Genomic DNA, 18,062 nt, shown 5'->3' on the forward strand with positions numbered 1-18,062 from the left:
GGGAAACAGGACAGGGGTGAGGGGTGGGTTTATGGGTGGATGTCTTGCTGCGTCCTCTGGTGGTCAGTAATTCAAGATTTCAGCGCATAAAATGGGAATTAATGCCTTGAAGCTACTCACAATGATGTATGGAAGCTGATTCTCGACAAGAAAATACATACAGAATTAGAATAATTTAAATAGTCAACTTCCAACACTGCCTGGCAACAACTCAAATGTTCCACCCATGGACATTTGTTGTTATTTGCAGCCATGGTTCTTACAATATTTCAACATAATATGAAAACAAATAACAATAATTGGAAAACAATAATTGCAGATTTATTTAAATATTTTAAGACGCTAGAGATGCTACAACATTTTCAGGTGACATGATCTAAAGTTGATAAAAACAGTTCAGCTATTAACACTATGTGATAATAGATAGTATGCTTGTTGTTTGTATAGTATATATTTGTGGTCACAAGTGCACTATGTTTTACACACTAACTCCTAATCTGATTAATTGTTTATCACATGTATTCAATGCTGTGGATATTGATAGATATAGAAGAGAAAAGTTATTACCATGCCTGGTCTTTTAATCAGTAGAGGCTGAAACCTACTCACTGTATTTCATCATAATACCTTCTGAAGCTACATCACAATCATTGTCTTTGCAAAGAGAAAATGTCCATTAAATAACAGAACAGTTGCACGTAGTGGAAGTATAAAAAAAACTTGAGTTACATTCACAGTAAGGTATTGTTTTCAGGCCTGCCCTGGGTTCCGTCTCGATAAACAAAGGAAGCTAAGTGCACTGAGATCTGGGTCAGTAATCAAGATGAGTGCAGTTGACAGACTTGCCCAAAGTCTCAAGGGGGAGCAATGCATCTCATTCCTATAATCAGTGCCAATTTACACACACTCAGTAGTTCTGTACAGGTGTCTATTAGGTGACTCTCAGACAGAGCCAGGAGTGGTTTCCTCCGTTCTTTGCACTTCTGGTTGGTTGTCTGCTGCTTTTAGTGGGGGGGAGTTGGACTGTGCTGTTTTGCTGGGTGATACTGGTGAGGAGGGCTGTGGTGTTTCTGTTCTATCACTGATCACCTCCTCAGCCTCCTCCTCTCGCTGCTGTACAGAGGAGAGGTACTGCTCCAGAAGGCTGCAGTCTGCGCTGTCCACACCATCGCTACCACCAGCAAAGCCGCTACGAACCGGGCTCAGCGCTCGCACCGTCTTCAGAGAGTCGGCTGTCCCACTGCTCAGGAAGCTGTCCTCCTGCGCTGCCTGATGATCACTTGTTGACTGGAAGCCAGAGTCTGGGAAGGAGACATCGGTGCTGGGTGGGTTCGTCGTGCTGGATGCAACCAGAGGGGCGGCCTCACACAGTCCAGGAGCTGAGATCTGAGCCGGGGTGACAGGCTGACTAATGCAGGCCAGCTGCTGCTCCACAGACTGCTTCCACTGCTGCATCGACTGGAGCTACAAGAACACATGAAAAGTGTTCAATCAATGAATCAAGTTGCAAAGCCAATAACAGACAACTTTAAGGTGTCTCATCTTCAGAAAGCCATTTTTAGGGTCCCAAGAAGATGAATCCTAATGACTTTGATGATCCTCTGACGTTTCCTCTGGTGCCACCATGAGGTTTACATTTGTGACTTTGAGCGAAATGTCTCAGCTATTGGATGGATTGCCATGAAATTTGGTACACACATTTGTGTCCCCCACAGGATGAATTGAATAATAACCTCCTTTAACTTTTCCCCTAACCTCCAGGTCAATTTTTAATGTGTCTAATATTTTGGTTTATGACCAAATACCAAAACTAACAACATTCCCATTAGCCTCAGCTGTATTTTGAGTTTAGTGCTAATTAGAAAATGTTAGCATGCTAAACAAAGATGGTCAACTTGGTAAAAAGTATACCTGCTAAACATCACCATGTTACCATTGTCATTGTGAATATAATGCTATGTTTGCATTAGCATTTAGTGAGCACAGCCTCACAGAGATGCTAGCGTGGCTGTAGATTCATCTTGTTTGGAAAAAGGAGTCTACAGGAGACTGACATTACACCTCACAAATAATGACTGAGTCGTGTGTGGTAATTATAAATGACAACTTCGATCACTAACCTGTTTCCACAGAAACTGTACAGCTTCCTCCTGAACCAGCCTTTGTAACCTCTCTTCTTCATACTGCTGCTGCACCCTGCAAACACGTCACATTTATACCTATTAGTATTTTGAATCTTTGTACATACTGTCAAATATAGATTTATATATCCATAAACATATGTAATATCTGTTTAAGTGCAACCATTATCACATCATAAATAAAATAGAAAACAAACAATGCTGATGGTCAGTCAGTTACCTGTTGAATCTTTCAGACAGGAAGAGGATGTGTTCTTGCATCCTGCGCAGGCGGATTTCACTGCGCACCTCTCTGGCCATGGGGTGACAACACCGAGTGTGCTGTCCCCTCCACCATGACTGTATTTTAACCGCAGCCCTGTCTGCTTCCATCAAACTTGATTTACTAGCACACATACCAACTTCTTCCAGCTTGGGGGCTTCTTTCATCTCTGCTTTACCAAAGTCAGAAGATTTCATTTCCAGATCGTTTTGTGGTATGCTAACTCTGACCCCCAGTGATCCAGCTGTTGTGGCTGCGCCAGAAATAACCTCCTCCTCAAGACCCCTCTCTTGCTTATCCATTAGGGGAGAATGACGTGTCTTGTTTGTGTTGTGCTTTTTTGGCTGTGCTGGTCGCTTTGGAGCCAAAGAATCTGGTTCAAATGTCTCTGTCTCGTCCTCGCTGTCAGAGTGGGTCGTTTGTGGCTCCAGATCAGATGTGAGGGGGAGAAAGGTGGACTCTGAGGAAAGCATGCTGCCATTGAGTTTGTCCTCATCTGTCTGCACATCCTCCAAATAGATGCGCTCCTCTTCGAGCCTTGGGCTGCGAACTACCGGCAATGATGGGTGGGAAGAATCACAGCTCATCCAGGTGTTAAACTGCACGACTGGCTCTGTACAAAAGTAGACACACCAAACAGTTAAAATTATGAAAAAGAAAGCTACACAACTACTACTTGTAAAGAAAAACAATAAAAACGAACACATGACCTCCACCAGAACTGCCTCATACAGTGACAAACCAGCCCTCTTACCCGTCTCCCAGACTGATGGAGCAGCAGCTGGTGCAGGTGCACTGATTTTCTTCAGCTCTCTGGCTCCCCCCTGTGGCACTGCATGTGAAGGACTGTGCCTCTCCACATCTAGTTGAGTTGGACGAGGAGGGCTGGGACAGCCTCCTCGGGTCTCCTCTAACAGCTGCCTTTGGTGAAACCTGAGAGACAAAAATGTCAGTTCAAACATGAGGTCATTCAAGTAAATATTTTCCATTGAGACGGATATCATGGCTAAGAAGTCAGAAGTATTGGATGATAGTCTTTGGCATCAGGTTTTTTGAGCATCATGTTCAGATTTATACCTCTGCTTACTGAGGATCTTCTCCAGTTTGGCATCTTCTGCCGTCTCCAGGGCTGGTGATGACGTCAGAGGGCAAACAGTGGCCAGGTATTGAACCAGCTGAACATGCTGACCTGGTCGATATGAACGTCCTTTTCCCTGACTGTAGAGCCACTCTGCTTTGAGACTGTAATTGTGACAATTATACACAATAAATAAGAGATTCAAACACTGGATAATATTATAATAAAAATCTTGCATTAATCTTAACTAGCAAGTTGTAACTGCATAGAAATGCACGCACCCTTCTTTCTGTGACACTACATAGCCATCAAGGACCTTTAGGCTCAGGCACCAACTCATGATATATGGCCGATAATCAAAACCTGGCAATGAGGGGGTCGCCATAACACAAGGGTTGCTCATAATAGACAGCTGCTCCAGGTCATGGAGAGGTGCAAGGTATGACATCTATGGAATAATCAGAAGAAAGTCAGTCAATAATAATTAGCCTCCATATCATTTAAATGGTGATCAGTGCTGTTGTATAAAGTAAAGGAAAAGATAATTACTTCATTAAGATCTCTTATCTCATTTTCTGCCAGGGAGAGAATGGATACATGGGCAGGTAGGTGAGCGGGAACAGTACGGAGTGTTGTAATGCTGTTTCCATGGAGTAAAAGTGTCTGCAAAATTGACAGAAAATTAATTAAATATAAATAAACGAAAACTGACACTATAACTACATGTTATAGTTTTTTTTTTGTTTAGGCTTACTTTTTACCTCAGAGGCTCCAGCACTCACCTTTAATGCCACCAGCTTAGTCAGATCACCAACGGTAGATATGTTATTGTCAGACAGATCCAGGTGTTGAAGGGAAACACAGTTGTTGAGTTGCTCAATGACCTGTGTAAATCAGAATCAGAATCAGAAATACTTTATTGATCCCCGAGGGGGAAATTACACAAAATAGTGCACAGATGCTTAAACATGCAACTTACTAACACATGAGCTAAAACTAATTGTTTCATCTATGCAATGACATATTTGTAAATAAATGACGTATGCTGTATCAGTAAAATATGTGAGAATCTCTCTTCTCCTCACCTTAATATTGTTCCCAGACAGGTTTAGCCATTCAAGGTGGGGCAGGTCCCTTAGCCCCTCGATGTATCCAATACTGTTATTGGGAAGATTGAGGACTCTCAACTCTGTTAGCCGAGACACGCCCATCATTCTCACAAGACGGTTACTGGCTACAGAGAGCTAAAGAGGAAAAGACGATTAATCAAAAGGCATTAAATCAAGAAAATGTGCAGTGTTTAAGCACTAGTGAATATGATATAAGCCTGTAAATAAAGAGAGTGAACACTGAGCAAAAGTTTTAAAAGGTTTAACTACCTGCTGAAGGCCTGGGCTTCTTTCCAGATGGTCCAGTTTCATTATGTGGTTACGGTCCAGGATGAGAGTGTGAGTGTCCTCAGAGCAGGTGAAACTAGGATCCAGCTTTTGCATACCTCGGGCTGACAGATCCACCACAGGTCCTTGTAGGAGTAAATAAGGTGGAGATTAAACATGATAGTTGTTGTGGAAAACCACAACAACTATCATTGTGCTCATCACCATGGCTACATAACTGACGTACTAGCAGCTAAACATAAATACAGTATCCACCTACAGTAAAGCTGGGGGCAGACACTCCACTAATTTTACACAAAAAGGTCAGTTTACTGTGATCAGGCTTTTCTCGAGTTTACTGACTGCTTCAAATATTTGACAGAAAACATGTATTATAAACTGGGGGCACAGAGTTAGAAAAATTAGGGCATTTACCAGACTAATGGATGATGCTACTGAGTTGCATTATGGAAATTATGGGATATAGTGTTTTTGAAGCTGGACTCATACACGGACTAAAGGTTAAGATATCTTGGCCTCACTAATTCAGTTTTCTGTCTGCAAGTCCTCCAACTTTATTAAAGTACAGTAATAATACATCGCTTGAGTAAAAGAGTAATAAAGAAGACAAGAAGATGAGAAAGCAATCATTTTTGTTCTGTAGATATTGCCACCTCTGGGTAATCACGTCTCAATATCTGCCAGGTATGCTAGTCATTTTCACTAGCTTTGTGCATTGGTTTTACATAGGCTAATGGAGGAAATGTTCACAGGTAATGGCTACTGCGACATCATGACATCCGAGAAAGGCATGAAAGCTGACTATCAAATGAAGACTCACAAGGCCAGAGAGGAATCAATATAACCTAGTTTACTGCCAAATATAACGTTATAGCGTTACTTCGCCACAATTAGCCTCATACAATATTCCTAGACAACTTGTAGAACATTAACACAAAAGAAAATGAGTTGGTTTGATACAAGTTTTGTTAAACTTTGCTACAAGACAATGTGGAAGTCTGAGGCCAGAGGACTGACACGGGATGTTTTGATCTGCACCCTCTGACACACTTCACGTTAGGAACGTTAGCTAACGGCGATACTCTGGGGTGATGCACGCTAGCTAACGTTGGCGAGCTAATAATAAACATGCTTGCACCGGCTGCCGTTAAACAAAAATGAACCATCGCTGTCTGTCCAAACAACCACCAAGTCACTTACCAGCATTTGTATCAAATTGTAAATCTGACACACCCATCCTGTCGCCTCAGACAACACCTAACGTTAGCTAACAACTCTACAGTAGTGTGAAAGACAAGAAGCATCTGTGGCTTGTCAAACGGCTAAACCAAGGGGGTTTTGGGAAATATAGTTCAAACAGGCCGTCCAGCTAATCACGAAGTGGTGTCTTTGTGGCTCGAAAGGACTACAATTCTCGTCATTTCCTATCGCCAGCCCGATTGTAGCTAGTTAATAAAGAAAGAAAAAAAGGTAGCCAATAACGTTAACGTCAAAAACGGCATAGAAGCGACGTTAGCTATTTTTTCTTCTTACTTTTTCATTTGCTTGATTCACCTCTTTATCATGGTATTATTAAGCCACAAAGTATTGCTTGGTCGCTTGACTTGGTCGCTTGCTAGGCAACTGTTAGATTGTGACGTCATCCTTGTGATGATCATGATTGGCCAAAGTATGAATTTGATTAAAATATTTTTGCAAAAGTAAAGGTAATTTATATGTGTATATTACATGTAAAACATTAACAATAACTGCAACTGACTGAAAATGTTCACTGTTTATTAGTTCATAAATATCAATTTGTAGTCTCTCTGTTCAGTTTCCGCATCCGTCATCTTTCTTTCCGGTTTTGTGCCCTCTCGTAGCCATCATGAAGTGAGTCTACGGAATACTATCAAATGCCATCTCAACACTTAAATAAACATTGCAACGATGTTATCGACATTAAGAGATAGTGTATACCATTTTCTTTTAGTGATGCTTTATATTTGTCGTTTTCAGGGTCGAGTTGTGCAGTTTCAGCGGGTATAAAATATACCCCGGCCATGGCCGCCGATACGCCAGGATAGACGGGAAGGTAAGTTAACCATTCCCCTGGACAGCAGTTTCCAGCGGCTCTGACTACAGATTCGATGTGATGTGTGCTTTACCGGATTAAATCAGTTTTTTGTTTTAGGTTATAACATATATGTAACATTCTGAGGAATAGGCCCAGTCGGCGCCGTTGAACCCTATGAAACTTGCTAGTGTTAGCTGCTAGCTAAAACTGATAGCGATGCATTGTATAAACTAAACAAGATAGTATTTCCATTAGGACACGGCTTATTTGTGGGACTGCTGTGTTCGACTGCTCTAGAGTCATTTTTTCCCACAACCGTTGTAGAGCTTGGCAATGTTGGGGAGGAAAAAACGGTCACAGTTTTAATTTACTAGCTTGATTTCTAAGCTGTCAGAGGAACTTACAGAGGTCTTAGTGGTTACTTAAATAGTATGTTAAGAAGGTTGCATCACTACATTGTGCAATACATCCAGGGAAAAACATAAGTTATGTCAATATGTACTCTTTAAATATAAATTTCCTAGTCCTTATGGCTACGTGTAAAGTTACTCCCTATTAATGATATAGTTCACCATATTGCACCATGTTATTGGAGTGTATGAATTTATGTTCTACATAGTGGCCTCACAAATCCCCACAATGGAACAAAAAAAACTATTGGGAATTGCATGTACACTGCTTTTTGGTAACAATCCCACAATACAATGCGTCACGTTTTGTAGATCAAAAATTACAGTCATGCAGCACCTCAGTACTCAGTCAAGTCAGTGATTTGCAAAATGATTATGATCCATAAGTGTCCTTTGAGTGTGTATTATATAGGGATTAGTAAACTGAGGGAGTGATTTTGGATGCAGCCTATATATAACAAGGCATTTAATTGAGTGCTCTGTCTTCGTTAGGTGTTCCAGTTTTTGAACGCCAAATGTGAGTCTGCCTTCCTCGCCAAGAGGAACCCCAGACAGATCAACTGGACAGTGCTGTACAGACGCAAGCACAAGAAGGGCCAGTCTGTAAGTAATGGGCTGTATGTGTGTTTTATAGTAACTAGGTGTTGTCTGTGTAAATTGGAACTGGTACACTGATGGGGCTTTAAGTCTATATTACTGTACTGTGTGACAACGCTGAAAGCAGCCAAATATCCCCTTTTTTAAAAGTAGTATTTGTTATTCCAACAATTATCTGCAATTATTTGGCTGATTGTGGATTTTGATTTTTTTAGCAGGATTGTTTTATTAATTGTTGGATCGTAAAGGATCTGCTGACATGCCATCATAGTGGGTAATGCATAGGTAATTGGCTAAGGCCTCACAAAAGCACATTGATAGAGCTGTGCTTTTATCATTTATACACATTACTTTGGCTGCGGGTGGATAGTGTGCACAGTGTAAGTCTGTGTTATGTGTTGTTGCTGGACTGCGTTTTGCAGGTTTAGCAGCAGCGCTCACACTACACCTGCAGCCATAGAGCAACTGGAGATCATAGTACTGGCCTTTGACGTCTTTATTGACATCTCACCATCGGCCAGCCTCCAAACTCTCCTACATGCTACAATACCTTGTAAATCACCTGTAAATGTATTGTGTGCAGTCTGATTCCATTACAGCTAGTGCTAGTCAAACACCAGCATTTCAGGGATACTGCAGGGTATAATTTGGGTTAGAATTTGAAAGTTAAAGTATCTTTGGCACCTGATTAGTGGCTAATAAAAGTAATATTAAAAGCCAACATTTAATGTTTTGTTTTTTTTTCTTTCAGTGAATCATTTGTGAATGGTGAGGTATCAGGAAAATGCATAAACGGACTTGTTTATGATAGTTGGAGATGCTCCCTACACTCCACTATTGAGAAATGTTGATCAGGTTGCACCCATCCAGGGATGGATTTGCCTAGTTTAAGTTGCATTGGAAAAATTGTAATTGGTTTAGGCGATTCCTGAAAAGTGTAGTTAAAACAAAGGTCCACAACAAATGTTTTAGTTACAATCGTGTAGCAGCTTTACTGATGCAACAACATCTCTAGTGTTTTGCACGTGACTGCATGTGATCCAAGATGAAAACGATTTAAGCTACTGAATATGTAGGACACTCTTGATCCTTCTTTGTCCTTCAGTGAACAGAGGTTGGGCAATATATTGAGATATTGCGCTACAAATGCACTAAGGTCTCTTCATCATGTGTTTTAACAGGAAGAGGTGGCAAAGAAGCGTACCCGACGTGCAGTGAAATTCCAGAGGGCCATCACTGGGGCCTCCCTGGCCGAGATCATGGCCAAGAGGAACCAGAAGCCCGAGGTCCGCAAGGCCCAGAGGGAGCAGGCTATCAGGTAAGGAAACAAACCATCCATTTATGATTTTGAGGGTCTTTGGTTGCTCTTAAATCACGCTGATTAACTCAAATTCTGAGGGGCTGTACTTTCAGCAGGAGAAATATGGTGCACTTACATACAACGGTGGAAATTACATTTCCAGCACAACTGCATCTTTTCATCTAATTTAGCCTCTTTAATGTGTGTATCTCCATACAGCAAATCTGACCAGGTTAATGTTTCACTTATAGTTTTGGCTAATATTTACAACATAACACTGAACTATACTACTGTTATGGTTTAGATTCTGCTGGAGTCAGTGTAACAGTTTGGTTCAATGGGGTCCAGGAAAGAACCACCCATAGCCTGTTAACAAATAGCATTTTATAAAAAAAAATATCTCTGATGTATTACACCAATCTGCGCAATATTTCAAATCAATGAGCACGACTACCTTATGGCTATAATTCATTTTTTAGAAAACTTTTGCTGACTGATGATGTCTCCATATAAGGTTACATGGGTTTGGCTGATTCGTTTCTCTCTTTATTCTCTCAGAGCTGCCAAGGAGGCCAAGAAGGCAAAGCAGGCAGCCAAGAAGCCAGCTGCTCCCAGTGCAAAGGTAAGCTCTCAGGTTATGCAGAAGTGGTAGTGTTTTGTCTTTGCCAATATTAAATGTGGGGTGCTATATGTATGTTGTGCTATATGTCATGAATATGAGTGCTATTTTTATGCCATTTGTCAACAAACTAGATGTTTTACTGATTTCAAAACACTGAACTTTTTGTAGCAGACTAGAACATAATGCTGCCACAGGAGTTTGAGAACTACCTGCTTCTCTGTATTCACTGGATTAAGTAACTTTATTGTCAGTTTTAAATTGTATAAAGTTTGTACCACAGAGTACTGTACTTAATGTATTTCTCTATCTGTAGGCTTCTACCAAGACTGCCCAGAAACCCAAGATCGCCAAGCCCATGAAGATCAGCGCACCCCGCGTCGGTGGAAAGCGCTAAACCTGACTCACTGTTTATGGTTGTGAATAAAATTTTCTGGTTAACAGTCATTTGTGATTTTTGTACTTTGAAAACAAGACAATGTTGCAGCAACATATTTAACACGTTGATAAAGTCATCTAATCTTTCAATGGTGTCAACCTGCATTTAGTTAAAGTGGCTTTTCACTACAAAGAATGATCGTTTTTATTGAGCTCGCTATATTTGGAAACATGGCTGCAGAAAAGTTCACCAACAGGATAATCAGGTTAATATAATTGTGTGACTTAAATTGGCTGACCAAAGGTTTATCAGATGTTCTGTCACAAGTTGGAGGCTATAAACTGAACAAATTGAACCTAATATTGATGCCTTTTTGGTATCTTCGGTATGAAGCACTCCTCAGAACAAGTGTTATCTCTTGTTCAGCTGGTGGATGTTGGAAAGTGAGACGTGTTGTTCTGTAGTGCAGAGGTAGATGAAGTTTCAGGTTGTCCCACATCTCCTGACCAAAGTGAGATTTACTGTGTTTATACAAGAAACAGTGGCTCACATCTATTATGTAGCCAGAGGCTCATAAAGCTGCTCAGAGACTCCTGCTTTAACGGTTGTATACTTCACAATGTGTTAAACTCACACCTGAACAGTGATGGAAAGTAGGTACTTGTACTCTGCTACATCTCAATAAGACACATTTTGTACTTTACAGCTTTAGCTACTTTTCAGATTACAATTTTCATACACTTGTCTGACCAACAGTCTTAAACCCAAATTTTTTCAGTTAACAATCAGATAAAGACAGACAGCAGAAAATCTTGACTGAAGAACTGGAACAAGGTGATTTTTGCCTGAAATATGACAGATGAATAGTTTATCAAAGTAGCTGAGTGATAAAGTTTCTGTCAATTGATCGAAGTGGCACTCCAGTGATTTAGTATCACTCTGATACAGTTGGAGACCTTGACAGATTTAAAAATATCCTAATTTTTAGCTCCAAACATGCTGATATTTCCATATTGCAACTCCATTTTTGTTTGTTTTTGTTCTGGTGACCCTCCATGCCTTTCAACACATCCTTTGTATTAAACATTCAACATCTCAAGACATCATTATTTTCATAGACTGAGAAGCACTAACAATGACAAGTAAATTGATCTTGTATAAAAGTGGTTGAGTGCCCCTTTAATCCTCAGCTTCAGTCACTGTATTCTGAGATGTCCATACTTCAAAATCAGCTGTCAGTAGGTGTTAAACAGGATTTATTAGCATTACACAGCCACAGAGCCATAATGATCAACCTTCAAAATGCCATTTGTTCAAACAGTCAGCAGATCAAGAAATATTTAAAAGTGATGACACCGATTATTGCTAAAATAGTCCGGGGATTATAACATATAACTATAGTGGGAACATGTCAAAGAAGGTACTGCTGCTACTTACACAGATCAAATATAAAACATCTTTCTCAGAACAAAGAGGCATTCAGCAGCGACACTTTGATAATAAAGAGCCGTTAGCACATCAGTACCAGTGTTCACCAGTTGACTCTGTAGTAACAATCAATAAAAAGCTGCAGAGGTTAAATATTCTGCATTTGTGTAAGGACTCGTGATGAAGAATCTGAAACAGCGTCTTTCTATACAGTTTTGACTACAAGATAATTCAATCAAGTGATTAATAAGTTATGATTATTTTTTCCTCACACACATTAAAATACTTAAAGCCATTACGATGGAAGGAATCATTACATGGTGCTCAATAATGATTTAATAATCACTGAGGTACAGATGCCGTGACTGCAATCAAATTATAAATAAGTATATGAATTAATCAAAGAGTTAAATGTGATGACATCTTTCTTAATTTCATTTGGAGACACTCCTTAAACCACGTTCAACACAAATCCAAGAGTTACATTTTTTTGGGAAATGATTGCGCTATGAGGTACGGATCGCTACGCCTGAAAAGGCAAAAACTTCTCAACTAGTGCACGAGATATTCAGCATGAACTTAAATTAAAAAATGTACAATCATACAACTTGTTGAACAAGCAGTACTTGTGCGTTGATGACCACCATTCTTGATTGTGTGTTGACTACAGTTAAAAAAAAGTTCTCTCTCTTTTTTCTTTTACTTTTTTTTTTTTTTTACACCCTGAGGAAATTTGAAACTTAAGGAAAAGTGCACAATTCCAACAGGGACAACAGGCTTATTGTGGTAGAATAATGGTTATGGCAAGGATGTTATGGAGACAATGTGGGACGATACAGAGATGATGAGAAGGGGCAGCTTCGTGCCCGGTGTGAAGTCTCCCTTTCTGTCCACTGAAGCGAGTGGAGCGTTGGCAACAGAAAAGCACTCAGGACTCTGCAGCTTCTTTAGCCTTCGCCTTCAAATCCTGCTTGTGCCTATCGGGACGAAAAGAAAAGGACATATTATCAAGATTAAAATGTTCAGATTCAACAGAATCCAGGTGAGAGGAAATCTGAGTTCATAACAATGTTGATACACTCATTTGTGTTGCCTTCAGTTATTACGGAGCAGCTGTGAGCGCTACGGAGACATTTTGGCCCTGGGTTTCATCTCTCAGGCTAAATACAGGTTGCCCTACATTGCAACCCGTCTTAACTCGCAGTATTTTTCCACAGTGTCCAAGTTAAGACGGCAAGCGATTGGAAGTTTCTCAGAGCTCACTGGGACACGCCTGATTAATATTAATAACATCCCGTCACGAAAACACAAATTCATCCAAAAAAGGATGGAGCATAAATGTCAAAATCACACAGTAGACCCTGGTGGATTTTGGGATACACTGAGCTCTGAACACTGTGCATCAAGTGTGGGTTAAGTGGCCTGTGAGGAAGACTGCAGGCGCTACTCTGCGTTGAATGAAATACTGCCACCTCTCCTGAAATTGACAGTTTTATTTTCAGTTAATCTTCTGCTAAAACGGACGCTAGAACTGACAAAAAGTTCTTTATAGTAAAGAATATTAAATAGAACATTTCCTATAATACAATATCAGGTTGTCATAAACTTGTAATTTTAGGTTGTTTTTTTTGGCTACCATTATTAAGGAAAGTAAGTCAACTAAATTAATCAGAATTTGTAATTTGCTAGACTGATATACACTCAGTTGCCAGTTTATCAGGTACACCTACATGATGCTAACGCAGTCAAATACAACAATCCTGCAATAAATCCTCCTTTCATGAAGATTATGGAGTTCAGCTTTTTGTTGAAACTGTTTTAGAGGTGAAGTTTATGGTTAGTTTGGGGGATGTAGTTTGTGGTGCTGTTGCTGGACTAAATAGAAACACCTTCTCAGTATAACACAATACAACTCAACAGCAGCACAAACTGCAGCGTAAATGCATATAAATTCAGGAAACAGCATTCACCTTTTTTCTTTTTTTTTTTTAGGAGTCAACTACCATACTGGCAAACTATTATACTATTATCAGGAAGTGAGGAAGTGAATGTGACGATACCCGAGAGCCCTGCTGTCAGTCTACACTTGAAACTCGACCAAGTCTGAACTAAAGAACAGCTGAGTCAACCGTCTACAGGATTTTTAATTTGGTCTGACAGGGATGACGTTCACTCACTCACTTCCCCAAGTCTTCATAGTCATTCAGTGAGTTTTACTCTTTATGGCAAATGTTTCAACTCATTTCCCTGATGGAGGTCAGTCAAGTGTTGACATTGGAAGCAAAGCACACATGAAAACTACTGTATGTTATACATTTACTACAACTCTTACTGTATCTGCTGTGATACACTTAGTCAAACATTAACTTTAAACTCAGCAATGAGGAATACTGCCACTGTGCACTTATTATAATTGATCATTAAAATGGTTCTAACGGAGATAATAAGGTCAGGCAATTCAATCGTCAGTTATACTGTAAACACACAAACCTCCAGATCCTGTAGAGCTGGGAGGCTCCTGCGCTGCCGACAAAGAAGTTGACACAAAACAGGTTCCAGTTCTTGGGGATTATGACCAACGAGTATCTGGACCAGATCAGGCCTGGAGGAGAAGGACAGCGGTGAGTGTGAAGGTTATGCACACAAATGGCTCATGAGAACCCGAGTCTGCGTTTTGGCAAAAGAATAACAGATAAGATTTGTTTGAAGAAACATATTGCAAAAGTGGATACATCAGACAACCTTTAGCACAGATTGGTCAAATTATCTCTGAGCAGAGATCAAAGACAAATCCACTGACACAACTCACAGCCAAAACTCTAGACTAAGATGTGTAACGTTTATATTATTTTAAGTACAGGTCAGATAACTCAAACATTTTTCATGTTGCAAACTCCATTTGGAGTTCATATTAAAATCCATTTAATCTCATCTCACCTGTGGCTGTCAGCACTGCAGACTGGGAGACACTGAGTTTTTCTGCTGGTCGAGTCATATCAGCCAAACCAGCTGCAACCAGACCCTGTAGAGGACAAGAGACCATGTTTTCTGTGCTCCATCAAAACTGGTGTGGATTCTTTTACTGTATGTTAACAGATCAATCTGAATTGATAAGACTGATAATTACACCATGGTGACCCTTTGTGTCCATGGCAATGGTTCCCAACCTCTGCGTTGGGACCCCCATAGGGGTTGCAAGACGATTAACAGCAAAGCAGAAAAACACATTTCTGCTACACAAAATTATGTTGATCTTTTCTTACTTTTTGCTTGTGAATTACTGGATAATTAAATTTCTTAATGCCCCTTCAAAGTATTCAAATAACACAAAGTGCATCATTGATTGAACAGATATAAGCAACGTGTAACGAGGGGGTTGCATGAAGATAAAGTTACAAACAGGTTTGGAACCACTGGTCGAAGGTGTACTTACATACTGTAAATTAAACACTGTGTAAAGGATGCACTTACCCATTTAAACACCGGGGCCCAGAAGAAAACTGTTTTTGGACCTGGAATAAAAACAAAAAAGGGAAACATGAAATTTGGCAGTTACGTTCTGACAATGGATTAAACATTATTTGGTTTAATTTCAGAGTTTTTTTAAAGGTTTTCTTTCTGAGGTAACTAATCTGCCTGCTGGGACTTTCTGACGGGTGTAAAGATGAAGCCTGATTCCATATGGTCTGTGTAACAGATACCTGGACAAATAAACTTCATTAGCTCTGTATGGTTTGCTTTACAACAAGAGGAAGAAAAATGTGAGGAAATATAAAATGCTGCTGGTTTGGAATCGACTGTCCTCATATAAGAATATTTTTCCAATATTGATGCAAATTCGGGCAAAAAAAAAAGAATCACCAAAATGATCAGATTTCTCTTCTTATTAAACTGACTGAACTTCTATAACTCATTAAGCTAGTATTTAGTCACTCAAAGGGGACTTTTTCACTTTTTTCCCCCATTTTATAAACAAAACAATCAGGAGAAGAAAATAATCTGCAGATTGATTGATTATGAAATTAATAGTCAGTTGCAGCCCTACACAAGTTAATAAAATACCACATGGCAATCATGTCGGTGAGGTATGGTTCGAATTTTTATTGAGATTTTGATTAACACCACAATAAACTTAACCCATACAATGGTGGCTTTAGGACGACAAAATGTTCCAAAGCAATAACAAAAAAGATCATGTCATCAGGGGGATACCATACCACTGAACATCAATAAACGTGCCCAGCCCCTGAAAAATATGAAATTGCGTAGTTCAAGTTATACCAGTTGATATTACTTAATATGGTCTGATTTCATTGAGGTTTTCTCCCTAAAACAGCTAATCTTCCTATCAGGCTTTTCTAATTTGTGAAAAGACTAGATGTTAAACCAGACAGGCAAGCCTGAGTCTATGTGTAACAGATACTTGGACGCCTCAGTGCGTCCGAGCCTCTGGGAGAGAAGACACACATAAACTGAATTAGCTTCAGCACAGGGAAGAAAAAATGTGCAGGACCACAAAAAAGTTGCTGGTCTGGAATCAGCTTTCCCGCCCAACACTGCGGGCTAAACAAAAAGTAGGACTTCTGTCACCGCAAATCATTGTTGAGGGAGTTGGCTTTTGTCGCCGCCCCTTCATAAGAAATTCAGAAAGTCGTCCTTGACAACCGGAGCTCCAGCACCCTTACAGACAACACAAAGAGCAGACTGTCCCCTGTGACGCCTGTGACTCCTTAATCTCAGTACCCTCTAGTTAATATGGGTGTCAAAGAGAGCAGGATGTGTGTGTGCAAGTTGTACTTACTGAACAGGAGAAACACATTCAGTTTATTAGGTACTCCAAATAAAACATAATGCAGTCTAATGCAATAAATCCTCCCTTCATGAATGTTTAATGTTCAGTTTTTGTTTGCGCTGTTTTAGAGAGGGGTCACTCATCATTTTGGAGGCTGTTGTATTGTATCATATTATAGTGGGAGGTTTTTCTACTATATTTAGTCTGCCCTCATTTATACCTTCATGAAGGTAGGATTTATTGCAGGGCTGTTGCATTACACTGCAGTAGACTGAGCTAGGTGTACCTAATAAACTGGCAAGATATTTTTTAAGACATAACCTTTGAGTAATTATTATTTTTTATTTTATTTCATAGACTAAACAATGAATTATATAATAAAAAGGCTATTAATATGCAGCCCTATTAGAATGAACAGTACCATTATCAAAATATGAACATAAGAACACATGTTATATTTTATTTAAAAGTTAGAAGATAAAATGACAATAACAATGCCTATCGTGCTGGTTAAGTAGTACATTTTGATTGTTTTTTTTACGGCACTACCTTTGAACTCCTCTCAAACCCAGAACAGCACGTCCTGGCTTTAGGGCAAACAGAGCTACAAACTTTCCCTGTTATAAACTCAGCTCTTCTTCACAGTCTGAGCTGCTTATCTGGTGTTATCCCAGCAGATTAGGGGCTCCCAGAGCAACACGGAGACAATAAAACAAATACTTTCATACAGCTCAGGCATCAAGAATAGGCAGGAGCAGCTGTTTTATCCTCTATAGGTTCATGCATCCACATCACTTCCACCCTGTATAACAGCTGGACAGAGCTAACATCAGTCACCCACCAACAACAACAGAGAGAAACCACAAACACAGACACAGCCTGCTAATCAAGAGGCTGAGAGATAAACTCTACATTACCTGCCGGGTGGTTGTATAGAGGTCTCAGTTTGGCAGGCAGCATATGCTCGATCCTGTCCAAAATCCTGTGATAGGACACTCGCAGCGCAGCCATGACTGTAGATGTTCTGATGGAAATAAAGACACTGAACGGAACCAGAAGCTAGCTCGCTAAATGTTAAGCTAGCTAAGGACCTTTCTTAAGAGCCACAGAATTTAAAAACCTTTTGCCTTCGCCTGTTTGCGCAATGTTGTCAAACAAATAAATGACAGGTCGGTTAAACCATAGGAGAGGATGCTGCTGTCCTACTGTCGACCTTCCACCGATGCCACTATGACCATGCTAGCGCTGCTAGCTTCTCTGTAGCTTCTGTCTGACCGACACGACGAGGTGACTTTCCGTACGATGCAACCAACCGCGTGAGGGGCGGGGTTACACGTTTCCTCTATCCTCATTGGCCCGCCTGGTCAGAACACCAATATGATTGGTTTAGATAGCATTGTTACTTTTCATGTCTGGCGTATGGCAACTGGGTGGAGATAAATCGCCTCTTTGACAAGTCATTTTACTGAATGTATTCAGATTTTATTTGTGTTCGTCAGCATTATAAACACATTTTAGAGCTGTCTGTTAAAGACGGCATATTATAGTTTGAGCGTAAAGATTAAAACATTTGATTTGATTGAAATTTGTTGCAAATGTTATG

The 18,062-nt window shown here is 40.1% G+C and overlaps 3 protein-coding genes and 1 non-coding gene across 4 annotated transcripts; 2 read left to right on the plus strand and 2 right to left on the minus strand.

Annotated features, from left to right (window-relative positions):
- Positions 1–942: 942 nt before the first annotated feature.
- cep97 (centrosomal protein 97) lies at positions 943–6,145 on the minus strand. The gene is made up of 11 exons (XM_070914999.1): positions 6,079–6,145; positions 4,861–5,003; positions 4,567–4,725; positions 4,264–4,365; positions 4,031–4,144; positions 3,763–3,929; positions 3,481–3,645; positions 3,158–3,336; positions 2,362–3,016; positions 2,121–2,196; positions 943–1,464 (listed from the first exon to the last, which is right to left on the minus strand). Exons 1-11 carry the CDS (start codon positions 6,113–6,115, stop codon positions 943–945), a joined length of 2,319 nt encoding a protein of 772 aa, XP_070771100.1. The 5' UTR covers positions 6,116–6,145.
- Positions 6,146–6,715: 570 nt separating this feature from the next.
- On the plus strand, positions 6,716–10,307 carry rpl24 (ribosomal protein L24). The gene is made up of 6 exons (XM_070914317.1): positions 6,716–6,750; positions 6,877–6,952; positions 7,837–7,947; positions 9,123–9,259; positions 9,800–9,863; positions 10,177–10,307. Exons 1-6 carry the CDS (start codon positions 6,746–6,748, stop codon positions 10,255–10,257), a joined length of 474 nt encoding a protein of 157 aa, XP_070770418.1. The 5' UTR covers positions 6,716–6,745; the 3' UTR covers positions 10,258–10,307.
- Positions 8,303–8,483, plus strand: LOC139293325 (small nucleolar RNA SNORA23). The gene has a single exon (XR_011597941.1). It is a non-coding gene; the product is annotated as a small nucleolar RNA SNORA23 (small nucleolar RNA).
- Positions 10,308–11,478: 1,171 nt separating the features above from the next.
- mpc2b (mitochondrial pyruvate carrier 2b) lies at positions 11,479–17,719 on the minus strand. The gene is made up of 5 exons (XM_070914318.1): positions 17,377–17,719; positions 15,139–15,179; positions 14,605–14,689; positions 14,158–14,269; positions 11,479–12,644 (listed from the first exon to the last, which is right to left on the minus strand). The coding sequence occupies exons 1-5, from the start codon at positions 17,468–17,470 to the stop codon at positions 12,596–12,598; spliced, it is 381 nt and encodes a 126-aa protein (XP_070770419.1). The 5' UTR covers positions 17,471–17,719; the 3' UTR covers positions 11,479–12,595.
- Between the last annotated feature and the right edge of the window lie 343 nt (positions 17,720–18,062).

The sequence above is a fragment of the Enoplosus armatus genome, chromosome 11 (genome assembly GCF_043641665.1).
Source record: "Enoplosus armatus isolate fEnoArm2 chromosome 11, fEnoArm2.hap1, whole genome shotgun sequence".
In the NCBI taxonomy this organism is placed as follows: Eukaryota; Metazoa; Chordata; class Actinopteri; order Centrarchiformes; family Enoplosidae; genus Enoplosus; species Enoplosus armatus.

Excerpts from the sequence above, each read along its gene's own strand:
- rpl24 (XM_070914317.1), top strand. Across the intron at positions 9,260-9,799 it reads CAGAGGGAGCAGGCTATCAG|AGCTGCCAAGGAGGCCAAGA; the intron begins GTAAGGAAACAA and ends TTATTCTCTCAG. Across the intron at positions 9,864-10,176 it reads CAGCTGCTCCCAGTGCAAAG|GCTTCTACCAAGACTGCCCA; the intron begins GTAAGCTCTCAG and ends CTCTATCTGTAG.
- mpc2b (XM_070914318.1), bottom strand. The coding sequence starts at position 17,470 with ATGGCTGCGCTGCGAGTGTCCTATCACAGGATTTTGGACAGGATCGAG. Across the intron at positions 15,180-17,376 it reads TCTATACAACCACCCGGCAG|GTCCAAAAACAGTTTTCTTC; the intron begins GTAATGTAGAGT and ends TTTTTATTCCAG. Across the intron at positions 14,690-15,138 it reads GGGCCCCGGTGTTTAAATGG|GGTCTGGTTGCAGCTGGTTT; the intron begins GTAAGTGCATCC and ends TGTCCTCTACAG.
- cep97 (XM_070914999.1), bottom strand. The coding sequence starts at position 6,115 with ATGGGTGTGTCAGATTTACAATTTGATACAAATGCTG. Across the intron at positions 4,145-4,263 it reads CTAAGCTGGTGGCATTAAAG|ACACTTTTACTCCATGGAAA; the intron begins GTGAGTGCTGGA and ends TCAATTTTGCAG. Across the intron at positions 3,337-3,480 it reads AAGATCCTCAGTAAGCAGAG|GTTTCACCAAAGGCAGCTGT; the intron begins GTATAAATCTGA and ends TTTGTCTCTCAG.